Source organism: Pelmatolapia mariae, linkage group LG17, assembly GCF_036321145.2.
Source record: "Pelmatolapia mariae isolate MD_Pm_ZW linkage group LG17, Pm_UMD_F_2, whole genome shotgun sequence".
NCBI classification, from domain to species: domain Eukaryota; kingdom Metazoa; phylum Chordata; class Actinopteri; order Cichliformes; family Cichlidae; genus Pelmatolapia; species Pelmatolapia mariae.
This window is the reverse complement of record NC_086242.1, coordinates 2,740,397-2,754,568: the sequence shown is the minus strand read 5'-3', so window position 1 is coordinate 2,754,568 and position 14,172 is coordinate 2,740,397. Positions and strand designations below refer to the sequence as shown.

The window sequence follows — 14,172 nt, the reverse complement described above, 5'->3', positions numbered from 1 at the left end:
GATTCAAACTTATTCTACTCAGGTAAGCTTTATCAAGTTACTAAAATAACCCTAAAACAGACTTTTATCACCGTGTGGATTCATCTAAGTGTTTTCAAGTCCTACTGTATGCACATTATCTTAACCTAAACATACATAAAGGAAAATGTTTACAGTGTAACTGGTGGGAGTTGTATTTCCAGGAACTACAATTAAAAAAGTTTAAAGAGATAAAACATGGATTTTATATGTTCAATAACCAGTTTATAAATTTGTTAACACTCGGGAATTGGCTGGCTGAGCTTTCGTGTAGCAGTAATGAATATTTTATTTTGAAAACCCGATCTGACTGACCTGCAGCAAACCTCTTCTTGATGAGCGAGAAGCGGTACCCTGGCCCAGCCAGCTCGATGTCACAGCCTGACAGGGTGCTGCCTTCACTGGTAAACTGCACCGCCAGTGGAGCCGGTTTACTCGGACCTTCGGTTAGCTGAAAGCGTGCTAACAACGAGCCCACACCTGAGGGAGGAGAGTGAGAGGATGAGACCAAGCCCCAAAATATCTAATATTTAGAAACCCCAAAAGCAAATATGTAACAAAATGAAAAATGGGAAACATCTCTACAACTGCAGATCTCATCTTAAAGAGAGTTCATAATCTAGTTTCGTGTCTTCATCCTGTACGGCAGGTCACTGATGGGTGTCCTTGCCCTGTAATTGACAGTGTGGGTCTAATGATGGCAGGCTGTGATATCTGGAGCACAAATCAAACTAAACTTGGTCAGAAGAAATTGTGTAAATACTCCACAGCTGCTACAGTGGGCACTCGTTTACTTTATCCCATTAAAAAATAAAAGCTCATTGTAAACATCAGCTTTGGTGAAGTAACTGTACCACCGCCGTCCAACAGGGGGCAGCGTTTACTATGGGCATGATGCACCAGACTTTCTCTCCATCTTGTCGTCCTCATCTGCGGTTGTTCCATTTCCAGCATTTGTACACCAACCACACACATGCGCCACGTGTCCCTCCCAACATTTATGTTATTTAAAGAAACAGGTTCAATCATTATTCAAAAGAAATACCTCCATTTTCAGATTTGTGGGAGATATCGGGGATCTTCCACAGGATTCGTTGCTGGTCTGCATTCCTACCAGGATTAGGAATAAGAGAAAACCATTAAAGGATACAACATAAACGGGTGAACAGGTCATTTGCTCCATAAAAAACCTGACAGCAAATAAATGCACGGCACTCCCAGATATAGTACAGGATTTTATCTCTTGTCTAAATAACATTTGAAGCAATAAATGCATCAAACTGCCTCCTTTACCCCCTTAATCTGTTCAGCTGTGTAGCTTAATACTGTGTAACAAGTCTAGAAAGACGGTACCATGCAGCAGGAGGTAAGACAGCCTGTAGCTTTGAAACGCCTCCATCAACGGGGACGAGGAACTGAACGTTGTTGAGGGCCATCGGCGTCGACATGGCCTCCCCGTTGTATTTGTAGTCTATCCTCAAGTCAGTGCTGGTGGGCTCACACCTCCAGCTCACTGCCAGGTTCAGAGGAGTTGACTGGAGGCCCTGTGTTGACACCTGGCAAACACGGGGTTTGATAAAAGCCTGTTCACACTGAAACACCCTAAACAGAGCATGTTCAGCAGGTTATGTAATCAAGCTGAACATGCTTCGACTGAAAGAGTTCAGTGTTTGGGATTAAAGCTACTCTCAAAATCCCAAATTCAAGGTTACCTGATACTTGAGCATGTCCACATTGTAGTATGTCGCTTGTGGTTTCTGCTCTGCCACCTTCTTTAAATGCGATATCAGGTTTGGCATATTCACCCAGAAGTCCTTGCTGTCAGCCTTGGCTTGCGTGGTGGTGTCGCTGGTGGAGGAATCGCAGTAAAGAGCCCGATCAGAATACAGACGTTTCACAGGACTGTGGTGATTTTCTATTGAAGTGACTAAACACAGCCATTAGACTTCAGCGGTGTGCTGGTACGAAACGGCTGTTCAACCAGAATAAACAAGTTTTTTGGGAGGAAAATGTGACTCTTTCTCACAGAGTCAGTGTGACCCAACAATGATCCAGATGTGGTTGGTGGTCGTTAGATCACACAGACTTTACAGGTGCTGAGAATAAAGTAAAAACTATTTTTAAGCTGCTTTTCTAAAAACAAGAAACACAAAGGAGGATGGAAAACATCAACATTTGACAGCTGTAATAAACAAATGAATCATAATTAAAAACAATGTTTATTCTATGATATTTTGCATAATTTAATATTTAATTTTAAAGATCATATCAGGCGGTTTATCAGGCGTTTCATAACAAGTGCAACGCGGTTATCTGCCTGAACACTCAGACGACCTCATGATGACTCCACACTTACTCAGCGCTCATTTTGGAAATAAGCTCACAAAATTTACTCATCTGAAGTGGTCATAGCTAAAAGAGCCCGAATAAACCACAGGGGATTGTAGATGTTTGATGAGTCAGTTCACTAATAGCTTCACTAGCACATGTCAGCGCTGCAAACATGGAAACATTCACGCCATCACCTCGACCTCCTCAAAAACCTGTTTACTCCTTTTTGTTGGTCACTTGTTGCTCTCCTGATGTTTTACAGTCTGTGTGACATCAAACTTGCTGTGTCACCATAGATAATAAGGTGACTTGCATAACAAAAGTCATTAAAATTTCATGTCAAGTGTGGCATGCTTATTAAAAATAAGTATCGCACATGCTCTGTAAGTGAAATTAAAATGATGCATAATTTGCAACAAGTACAGACATTTGATTTGGTTTTAATCAAGTTTGGTTACACGAGACCACATATAACATGTTAGGTATTACTGGGTTACGCTAAAGTTAGACAATAATGTATTTAGACTTGAATCACGGGTGTGAGGACAATAAGTTATGTATTCCCAGAAAGGTTGGGGCGATCTTTTCACATCTTCCAGCAAAAACTGAGTTTTTATTTTTAATTTTTTAACTGAAATGTTGAGTTTAGGGTGGTGTCATTACCAGCAGAGGAGCTGGGGGTTAGGCAGCACATGCTCCAGTCGACTGTAGTTGTTTATGCTGAAGGTTAGCACGGCGGGGGACGGGTTATTGGCAAAGTGCCGCGTGATTCCCGCCGGAAACGACAAAACCATCTCACCTATGATCTTCACAACACACCTGAGAATGAGAAGAGAGTAACACTGCATGAAAGACTGCAGAGAGAGACACACACAAATGCACAAATCACACATGACTTTCTCATTTCCTTTTGATAATAAAACTAAACACACAGTCTTAATGTGTTTCTGCTATTGACTGAATTACTACATTAAAAGCTCAGCCAATCACAGCTCACACATTATTACAACAGTAAAGCCCCGATCAGAAGCAAAATCAATAACACATCAGTTCATCCTAATCCACAACTCAGAGCAGTGCAACAAAAGCAAACTGTACCTGTTTACATGACTCTGCAGGTGGAAATTCAGTTACAAAACATACAAAACTGGATTCATTGTAACAAAATCTACCAACACTGTTCTTATGTGTTTATTCACAGAGTCTATAGTTCAACCAAGTTTCCAAGTGTTTATTAGTGGACCTGTATACTTTCTCACACATATTCACTATAAACACTGTGTGACAGGATTGTGGATGTTTGACCATATTAATTACAAACACAAACTATAATACTGTAAATACATGTGTGTGTGTCCAGAGCTCATCAGATGCTTCATAAATCAAACTGTCATATCTGACAAATACAAAAGCATCAAACAAACATCCTTAAATCCACATTTCAGAGTCTGTGTAAGCCGCTTTAGATGGTAAACTGGGACAAACGTAATAAAATGTCACCCTGTCGACCATTATCCCTTAAATATTGTGGTAAAACGTAGTCAAAGATACACTTCTTTACTCATCATCCACACAAAAAATAAATACATTGAAATAGCCTGCCTGTTCAGGGTTTTCTACTGTGACAGGTAAAGAAGACCTACTTGTTGGGATCGGCTCCTTTAAAGAAGGCGTTGACTGTCTCTGTGAACGCAGCCGCCACAGGAAGTGTGTCCTGAGCACCCATGGTGAGTGGACTGGGCCCTCGAGAGCAGCCTGCGAGCAACCAACCCACACGTACACATTTGTAATTAAAATAAATGCTGTGCTCCACTGTTGCTGTTTGATTTGTTGAGGTTACTGTCAGAGACAGAAGTACATTCAAATTCTAACCATTTTCTAATTGTAAAACCTAAATTTGATATTAATATATCCAAACTTCAGCCCTGAATACAAACATGTCAGCAGAAATCACTACATGAAAAATAGATGTGTTCCAAATCTTAAACTAGGACTCTACGCTCTCTGTATCAAACTGTGTGTGGATAAAATAAGGAACGAAACATGAACAAATTAAGAGTGATGAAATGAAATGAAACAAATACTGGTGTTAGTAAAGAGGCACGAAAACAGCACATTATATGTACGGATGATACCCATTTCTCTCTGCTCTTTGACTGTGAACTGCTTCCAATGTCTCCCTCAGATTAATGCATTTCTACACAGTGGGTCATATATGTTGATATCTGTTTTTAACTGAATAAGCACAGCTGGATTTTTTTAAAAAGAGACAGAGGCAGACATAGAGAAAGACAGATGTGCATGCGTACTCCAGACATGCTGACAATTTGTGTTTTTTTGGACAAGATCAAAGATCATCAGAGAGCCCAAGATTAAACACCCAACAGGTAAAATGATGACAGTACAGAGAAAAGTGATTAGTAAAGTAGACAAAGACTGATGAGTCTTTAGGGAATGAATCAGCGCAGACATGATGAAAATGAACATCATCAGAAGAAGTTAGAGGGAGATATTGCACCGCATATCTGGCTCTAGGTGAGGGGGCTCAGTCAGGAAGATAGCATGGCCAGGGTTAGGGTAATGAAGGGATGATGATGATGGAGGAGCCAAGAGGGGAAGGAGGAAAGGGGGAGGAAAGAAGAAGGCCAAAGCTTGCACGAATGAGCCTCGTAATAACGTGTGTGCGCGCTACCCTGTTGCCGAGAAAACTTACCTTCAAAGGTTAAATAAAACTTCCCTCTGTCAAACCATACAAGGGATGGCTGGTCATTCTCTGTGAGGGTTCGAGGGTAGAGGGAGGGGGGTCGGGAAAGGAGGACGAGGAGGAGGGAGGAGGTACAGGGATGAAAGGCGGGGAAGTGGGTGAAGAGGGGTGAGAGGGGCAAGGAGAGAAGGACAGTAGCGTGAGTCTCACATGGCAGGTCTATTACACGTCACAGTGAGGTGAAACGTGGAGGTGGAGGCTGGGGGCGAAAGAGGACAAAGGGCCGAGGAGCATGTGACAAGGTGGGTGATACACAGTGGTCTTTTTTTGTTTGTGTAGGGGGGAGCCAAAGTTTTCTCCAAAGCAAAACATTAGAAACAAGCTGACGTTCCAATTCAGTGACCCTAACTTTCATCAACACATACCCGAGTGTTAAAACTGATCAGATCTCACAATTATGAAACACCCTGAAGCTCGCCGCTATGCATGAGGACGGTCTGCAGAGGGAAGCCATGACCGAAATCAGACGATAGCAGGGAGACTGTGGTACGTTGCACCCCACATTTCAGGTGCCATATGCTTTTACAAGAAAGAAAGAGGACGGACTCAGAAAGTCCCAATTAGTAACCATTATACAACAGTTCCTGGATATAAAAACTAGATAAACAGCTTAAACCAAATTAAACCATATTTCAGCTCATTTTTTAATAATATAATAATAACATGGTAATGAACCTGAACACTGGTGGATCCTGTTTTTCCCCCAAATGCATTTAAAAGAATAAGAAACGTTAAACTGGAGCACTAGTATTTTTCTAATGCGACTCCAACAGGCCTGACGGATGAAAAATTGTGTACTTTTTTGTCACGCTGACACTGTAAACTTTGCAAATACTCCACAAAAACAGGGGAGGCTTGTTCCTCTCCATGCTATGGCCGTGGGCTCCTGTGACTAAAGGTCTGGGAGGACTAAGAGTGTCGGGTGATGGAACGATGAGAGCGGCAGACTGCTTCAGAAAAAGAACAAAAGGGCAGGTGTTCAGATGGGGAAGGCGGGGGTCCGGTAATATGTTGGTCTCTATGTTGAAGAGAGCGTGGGCGACAGGTGTGAAAGGTGAGCATCAGAGGTCAAGCGTGGGAGCAGACCGATGCTTTGCAGCCTGGTTGAGAGATTGGTTGAACTCGAGGCCGTGTCGTGCACTCCTGTTGTAGACTGAGGATGGCATGAATACCAAGCAGCTGCTGCCTGTCTAATTCAGCCCAAATCTCACGCCAGGCTTCAAATGACTCTAAGCAGAAGCACTGATCTGACGGTACAAGTGAGCTGGTGAGTTTGAGTGTGCGTGAGAGGAAAAAGACAGACAATGTGGATCTCCAGGTCCGACAAGATAAAGAGCTCCTCAGACATGCTAACAGCACACAAACACTCAAACACACTCTTGTGCTGCAAACTGAGAGTAAAGGTATCTGGGAGCAACCGCACTGCACGCACAATATGTGTCGCCGAGAGACGAGACAGGAGGTTGCCATGGGAACATGGCGAGACAGTCACTGGTGCACAGTCATAAAACAGAGAGAAAAGTCTTAGAAGCGGGCAGATGGGCCGGGGGGTGGGGGGGACTTTTTTTTGGGGGGGGAGTACTATGCAGTAGATTCAGCTTTTTGTGTCACCACAGCTTTCATTTCTTTCCTGGCAGATTTCACTGTGACATCCAAGAGAATGAGCGAGAAAGACAAGGAAGAAATGACAAAGATATGCAGATAAAAAGAGAGACTGTTATATGCATTCAATGGCTGAGAAATGCGTGGGAAGGTATGAACTGGGAGGAGTAAAACAATGTAGAAGATTGGTGGTTTCACTGAAAAATGATGCCGTATTCAAAAGGAAAAGAAACAAAGTGTCTGGTGCGTCCTTACATCTGTGCACGAATCATAAAGCAGATGAGTGAAGAAAGGAGGTGTAAGAAAAATGATTTGGTATGCACTGTGCTTCTAAAGCCTGACACGAGGCTAAAAAACCTGTTGACCTCCATCTAAAAAAGGCACAAAACACTCACTGATGGCCTTTACCCTTCTTTGTGCACTGCGCTCTGGGTAAAGAGCATCCAAATCCAAAAACTCACAAAACAAGCACTCACCAAACCCTTACCTAACCCACCCCCCGTCCCCATTTGGAGGAGGAGGGGGGGTGCTTTACCCTACCTGCAAATGAATCAAAGTGTCTCTCAAAGGTGGGAAGTTTGTCTACATATACATCATCCTCTGACGAGCCAAAGAGACAAACAGCAAAAAAACAAACAAAAAGAAATCAAACCATGAAAGATAACGAAAAATGATCAGAACTGTGATGCACATTAAATTCAAATGGGAGAAAAACATAAATATATTCAATTATAATAAATATGCTGATGAAAATACAAAATTTTAGAAAGTGGTGAAACTTCAAAGGAGTAATTTTGAACATTTCATAATAAGCAGTTTCCGAGACTGTTTTCATGCACAAAGAATACAGATTAAATTAAGCGGCTGTAACAGAGACCTCTGTAAAAATGTCATTTATTCAGTCTGTCCCTGCAATTTGTTTAAAAGAGTGAAAAAAGCACCCTCCAATCGGGGACTAGATTCTGCTTTTACATAACCTCCAGAATGTGTATTTATTATTTTTTTAGTATTATGACTCAGCTATGTTACAGTCTACTGAGATTTGCCATTATCCACTAAAAGCTGCACTGCGGGCTCCTTTAAAACCGACTCTAAAGTTAGATCAAGGAGTAGAAATTGTTGTTGTGTCACTAATTCATTAAAGGATGGTTTGCACTTTAAAATTAACACCCTGCTTCATATTCTCACCTCCTACTCACACCCTGCATGTGTGAGCATGAAAATGAATTTCCCCGTGTTTGCGTGTTAACTTGAATCAGATACTATATATATATATATATATATACACATATATATATATATATACACATATATATATATATATATATATATATATATATATATATATATATATATATATATATATATATATATATATATATATATATATATATATATATATATATATATATATGAAGTTCAGAACTCTTATCTTCAGGTGTAATTAATTCTTTATCAATAAATAGAAATGTAAACAGAAAACGATCATTTGCATGTTTGTAGGTTTCGCTCTGTGATAATTGGATGCTGTAAAACAACATCAAAGGTGAAACTGCTGCTATTTCCAGAAAAAAAGAACCAAAGCAAATAAAATGAGTAAATGCACAGGTGCATGACTCATGCGCACAAACGCTGCATGCAAATTTTGTAAAATGCATGTAAAACTTTTAATATAATGAGAGAAGATGCCCCTGCTGGCCTCTGTGACCTCCCATCAGGAGACGTGTTAAGCGGATGGTTCACACACCTGTTACAGACACAGAGAGTTCCTTGCCCACGGTAGGAGTGGTGGCGGCACTCATCGAGTTGGTGGACGAGATGGAGGAGGTGCTCTCAGCCCTCGCCAACGGAGCAATGGGAGGAGGGCTGGCCGAGTGAATCGGTGGGCTGAATGGGCGATTCTGAGATAAAGGAGACGAGAGGAGAGACGGGAAGGAAACAAGAAGCGGTTTAGCATGCGGCATTTTAAATACTATGTACACAGCCGCTATAAACTCTTTGGGATTATCAGGTTAAACCCTGATTAAGATAGTCGACTTAATGATTATTCTTTTGGCAGTTCTTCCTTGACTCAAAGGCCACGTAAATAATGCCTAAATCCCAGAATCAGAACCAAAGAATTGAAAGATATAAGAGTGACAAAATGAAAACTCAAACAAAGACAACAACAAAAAAAGGTCTTACCGCATCGCCTACACTAGGTTTCCCTGGAGGAAGTTTGGGTCGTGAAGGGGGACGAGGTGGAGGGGGAGGTGGGGTGGGGTTGACTGACGACGGTGTGGCAGGTCGTACGGGTGAAGAGGAACCTGAAGAGGCACGCAAAAAACAAACGGAATTCATTTAATTATTCAGTTTGGAAAACTACTAAACAAAACTAAACAGAGTACCATAAGCACTCACTAAGAAGTATCGTTTCATTTTTCACTTCACAGGATCGCTGTCGTAATCTACTACACACCTTATATCCTCCATAGAGCATTAAGAGCACACATCCCTCTACGTGCTTTCTCTCGGGTCTCTCTTACCATTGACAAAACTGGAAAAATGATTCCGCTCAGATGTTCAAACATTTCATTTTGAAAACTCCAGAGGAAATTTGATCAGTTTTATTCCTCGTTCGAAGATCTCCCTTTTCGCCACATCGTTACATCCACTTTTTTCGGACGCTGGCTCAGTACAATTAACCTAACAAAACAGCCCACACTGCTGTCTTTGTCCACGTTTCCCACAAACTGGGCAGCTCAAGGACGGGTCAAAAAGCAAAAAGCTAAAAACAAACAAACAAAGAAAAAAAGGCACTAAAAATGCAACAAAAAGCATAGAAATTCTAAGTCAAGTTTTTAAATAGAACTTAAAAGAAAGGCCTTGGTAACATAATACGCTCTAAGGCAAAATGCTATTGTACATAAATCTGGGCCAAAACATGACCTCTTTTCCAGGAAGAACACGCAGGATAACTGTTCCTTTGATGCAAGTTCCAACAAAAGTGGTGCAATCAGCTGAAAGAAAATCTCAGCAGGGTGCACTGCTGACATAATGCCTATTCTCAGCTCACAACACTGTCAGTGTCTGTTTGCAATGACACCATTAAAATTAGCAGTTAAGTGATCAGGTGACGTGTGGGTTTTTTCTTTTCATTGCAGTGAGAATATTTCTTGTAAACCATCTTCTAAATTAAGTTTTAGAATATTTTTAATCCAACAAATATATTTAAGTGAGAATCTTGAAGCGCTCACCGCTATTCGTGCCGCCGGCCCCAGATGTGGGACCTGGTGATGAAACCACTGCGCGGTATGTTGGAGGAGGTGGTGGCGGAGGTGTACTTCTACTGCCTTGGATTGCATCTTTGGGCGAGGTGACAGTTTCACCTCCATCCTCTTTGGGATGGGTGGTACTTGTATTGTTGGGCTTCTCTTCTTGACAGAGGACAAGAGGCGGCGGGACGGAGCGAGCCGCAGGCTCCTCGGAAGGAGGCGTCACTGCTGGAGTGCTTATTTTGGGGGTGGGTGCAGGTGGGACACTTGGAGGTGAACTAAGAGGAGGAGGGGAGGAAACAGGAGGAGATGAAAGCTCCTTTGTTGCAGGAGAGGTGGCGAGCGTGGGAGGATTTTGGTCTTTGGGAGTGGGAGGACCCGAACGGACAGAAGGTACGACTTGTTCCTCTGAGGGAGGTGGGGAAGTTGGTAGAGGGGGAACAACGTCATCTTCTGGGGGAGGTGAAGTAGGCAGAGGTGGTGCAAAGTCTTCTGAAGGAGGTGGTGATGTAGGTAAGGGTGGGGCATGAAGCACAGATGGAGGAGAGGAGGCTGGTAATGGAGGTGCTGGTTCTTCTGGAGGTGGGGGGTAGGAGGGGAGGGGAGGTGCAGGGTCCTTTGGTGGAGGCGGCTGGTCAGGAGCTTCTTCGCTGAAGCAGACCCACGAGTCACCTGTATCCTCGCAGGCAGGGGCAGCCTGCTCCGGTCCAAAAATGTTGTCCAAGTCGGCTATTGAAGGCTTTCTGGCTGAGCTGTCTGCTCCTGCAGACACTTCTGTAACAGAGATAAGGGGTGAGCAATTTAAAAAAGAAAGGGGGGGTTGTTTGCAGATGTGCTCAGCAAGGAGATAAAACATCACAGGAACAACAAGATAAACAGACGACTGATGTCAAATTTAAAAGCTTGTTTCAGTTTGAGGCGATTTAACGGGAGGCAGAAACAGACGAGCAGATTCTTACCAGCATCATCTGCAGACGGAGGGCTAGTATTTGGTGGAGAAGCTGGGACATTCTTGGGTGGAAGTGGAGGTGGAGCTGCAAGTATATCACAAGTTTAACAATGAATGTAATAATTACCTGTTTCACATCACTGCAACTGATGATGGGCTGCATACAATCTGACTCAAGGTGCAAACAACAACAAAGGAAAAAAAATGAATGAAGAAAATAAGCCAACACAAGATGAACATTTGGATCTATAAACGACAGGCACCACCATTGTTTGAGGGGGGATCGTCCCAAATTACCCACCATGCAACACAGAACATTCAGCCCCCATCATGCCAAATGCATGCAGCAGCGAGGGAGGCAGGGGTTGGCGCCCAATGACGGAAACTTATTGAACGTCTCTCGTGTTACAACCGACGCTGAATCACGTGCTCGTGAAATGACTGATGAAATGAAACGGGTACGATGGCTGTTTAGAACGGGGAGGAGAGCATTATTGGCACACAGCTGTTTGATCAGGTCAGTTTGCAGATTTCTCGGGATGATGAGGTGAGCTGATCCATCTGTGTGTTAATTTCACAGGGACGGGGAAGTGCGGCGTAATATGGAGGGAATTGCGCAACTTACTTCCTGTGGGAAAGGATCTTGTCAAAGAGGATTCAGGCTCTGATAGAGGAGTCCCCCACACGTCACACTCAGATAGAACCGCTAAGTTCAGGAGGGGACAGAAAAGGCCATCGTGAAGGGCGTTAGCAGCGAAACACTTAGGGCTCGTGATCCTTTGGGGATGTTTGTGTGAGATGAGAACGTCAGTAAAATCTTAAACTAGGAAAACAGACGTCCAGTCTTAGCGACAAACTGCAATCACAATGTGTCAACACGAGAACACGCACACGATTCAGTGCTACTCTATAATATTCGCTTTTATAATTGCATCTGAAAAAAATACACCAGCTAATAAGCTAAAAAAGGATGAATGCAGTGTGACGTAACAAACCTGCAACAAATCCCGTCTACACAAGACAACGATTCAACTTAACAGCATATCTGGCGCTACTGAATTGCGTCAAATAACACGGAGAATTTCTAACTGACCTTAAGAGGATCTTAATGAAACTAGTATTTACTGGAAAGAAAGTGAAACATTACCAGTTCAAAGTGCCAGACGCAGAGCTTTTCTACTTGTCTGAATTAATGTGAAGGGAATTTGTGTCAAGCTGATGTTACTTACGCCTGACATGGCAGTTGCGTAAGAGCTAAGAGCTCATCCACAGTCTGCATCATAAAATCCTGCAGGGCTGGATGTGAGCAGGTGACGGCAGAATCTGCATATGAACAAGTTTCACTGTGCAAAAGAGCACGACCTCAGAGGACTGCCGTCAACCATACCCTCAACAAAGACAAGCGGAGTACATCCAAAACTAGCTGGAAGCCTTACACAGACAACAAGTGTGTGTTTGTGTGTTTCTCATCATACTGCTAACATACTTTGACAGCAAAGCATCAACAGAAACATATTCAAAGAGCCAATACAGACAAAGACACAGAGGGAGGGGGTTACCTTCAGTTTTCTGTTCTCCAAAGGCTGTTTCTAAAGGAGGCCCAAATAAGGCTGTGGTGTCTTCAGAGACTGGTGTTTGCTGATTGCTGAGACAGAAAAAACAGGACAATACAGAAGAAACCGTTAGCAGTTATTTTAGCAAACAGTTACAGCTACAACAGTCAGAGAGTGCATCGTCTCGTTGCATCTTATGTCGTCTGATCAGGCTGCAGCTCCCCTTTCCGCTCAAATCTTCCCAACAATATTACAAACGTGTCATTTTCAAAGTGTGGCACTTTTAGGAGCATAAACAACAACAGGAAGAATGACGAGAAAAGCTATTGGGATGATTTTGGGGGCAGAATAAAAATAACTGACTTTTACCATTTGTCTTTTGGCATTACAGAAAGAGAAAGTGACTGTGGCTCAATCGCATCTGCAGAAAATACTAATACCTCATACTCACTGTACCGAGGCTGCAACCAACACACCAAACACTAGAGCCAAACGACAACAAACAAACGCACACTTAAACATAAAAAGACCTCGTCTTTAGAGCAATAGATATGAAAACCAGGTTTGCACAGCGTGGAGTTTTTGTGTAGATACAGTGGCAGGTCTGCAACTTCCCTAAAGGACTGTCTGGCTTTAGAGGACAGTTTTTGTCTGGAATTATTTAACGAGATGGCAAAAAGATCAAAAGCAAAAAGTGCAACCCAAAGACAGTTCCCCTTACTACACCATTTTTCATGTGGCACGCCACAGTTTAAGCCTGCAGTTAATAAGCAAAGAAAATATTGAAGATAACAAAAACCTCACCAACCTATGATGCAGTTTCCAAATGTAGACATTTTATGCATGATGATACAGCGATTGTGCCTCTTGTTACTGACACCCCTGACTAAAACATCAAGAAAAGCCACAGCTGTCTAAAAAAAATGTGTATAATTAAAATGAACGTGTCAGTGTTGTGGAACGAGCAAAAAGCTAAAATAGAGACCAACTGCACAAAACTTCAGGACTGAAGTGTGATCCAAAGGCAGGAGAAAGGATGAGCAGCGACACCGAGATACACACCTGGGGGGCTGTGGTGCTGGAGCTGGTGTGGGGGCCACAGTGGGTGCAGGAGGGACGACACGTCTCGGTCTGGCAATCTCTTCACCTGCACCCAAAATGAAATGTATTTACGTTAATCTTACATCACATCCTCCTAATTTGTCACTTTTAAAAAGCGAGCTTGGCCTGAGGTGTGATGAAGCTGATACTTACTGGACGTGTTCCTTTTCAAACCCTGTAACATGGAAAGAAACAACATGGAAATGTAAAAAGTCAAAGACAGGAAACCTCAAATTGTTATCATATTTGGATCCAACATTCTTCCATCCATGTATGAGGATTTCTAAAAGACGTTCTTAGCTGTGTTATTCTTTTCTTTCTGAAACTGAAAATTCCCAGTGTGTTTGAACACAGCAAAGACAACGGCTGTTGAAGGTCGGAGGATGAACTGCGACTAAATCTGATCAGACTGCACTCAGTTACACTTCACAAAGTAAAATACAAAGTCACCAATTTGGGATTTCTTTGGCTTTAAACCGGGTGAAAGAGGTAAACCTGAGGGTATAACCACAGAGGTGTGCCACTTGTGCAGACGTACTGTGCCAGCAAAGACTCAAACATGACTAACTTTGTTGGTTGAAGCTAACTTACTCACTCATG

General features: G+C 42.6%; 1 protein-coding gene across 10 annotated transcripts in view; it reads right to left on the bottom strand.

The window, feature by feature from the left end:
• Positions 1-14,172, bottom strand: part of sgip1a (SH3GL interacting endocytic adaptor 1a) — a 55,021-nt gene that overhangs the window by 3,603 nt on the left and 37,246 nt on the right. For 3 of the 10 annotated variants that reach the window (XM_063501176.1, XM_063501177.1, XM_063501179.1), the window contains 16 exons: positions 13,726-13,747; positions 13,534-13,624; positions 12,478-12,563; positions 11,544-11,624; positions 10,929-11,003; positions 9,952-10,743; positions 8,900-9,021; positions 8,463-8,616; positions 7,256-7,315; positions 5,063-5,122; positions 3,993-4,104; positions 3,013-3,168; positions 1,731-1,866; positions 1,372-1,574; positions 1,064-1,128; positions 334-498 (listed from right to left, as the gene is read on the bottom strand). In XM_063501176.1, coding sequence (XP_063357246.1) covers positions 334-498; positions 1,064-1,128; positions 1,372-1,574; positions 1,731-1,866; positions 3,013-3,168; positions 3,993-4,104; positions 5,063-5,122; positions 7,256-7,315; positions 8,463-8,616; positions 8,900-9,021; positions 9,952-10,743; positions 10,929-11,003; positions 11,544-11,624; positions 12,478-12,563; positions 13,534-13,624; positions 13,726-13,747 — 2,380 coding nt within the window. The remainder of the gene's footprint in view (positions 1-333; positions 499-1,063; positions 1,129-1,371; positions 1,575-1,730; positions 1,867-3,012; positions 3,169-3,992; positions 4,105-5,062; positions 5,123-7,255; positions 7,316-8,462; positions 8,617-8,899; positions 9,022-9,951; positions 10,744-10,928; positions 11,004-11,543; positions 11,625-12,477; positions 12,564-13,533; positions 13,625-13,725; positions 13,748-14,172) is intronic. The other 7 variants (XM_063501181.1, XM_063501185.1, XM_063501178.1 and 4 more) reach the window with 6 other exon arrangements.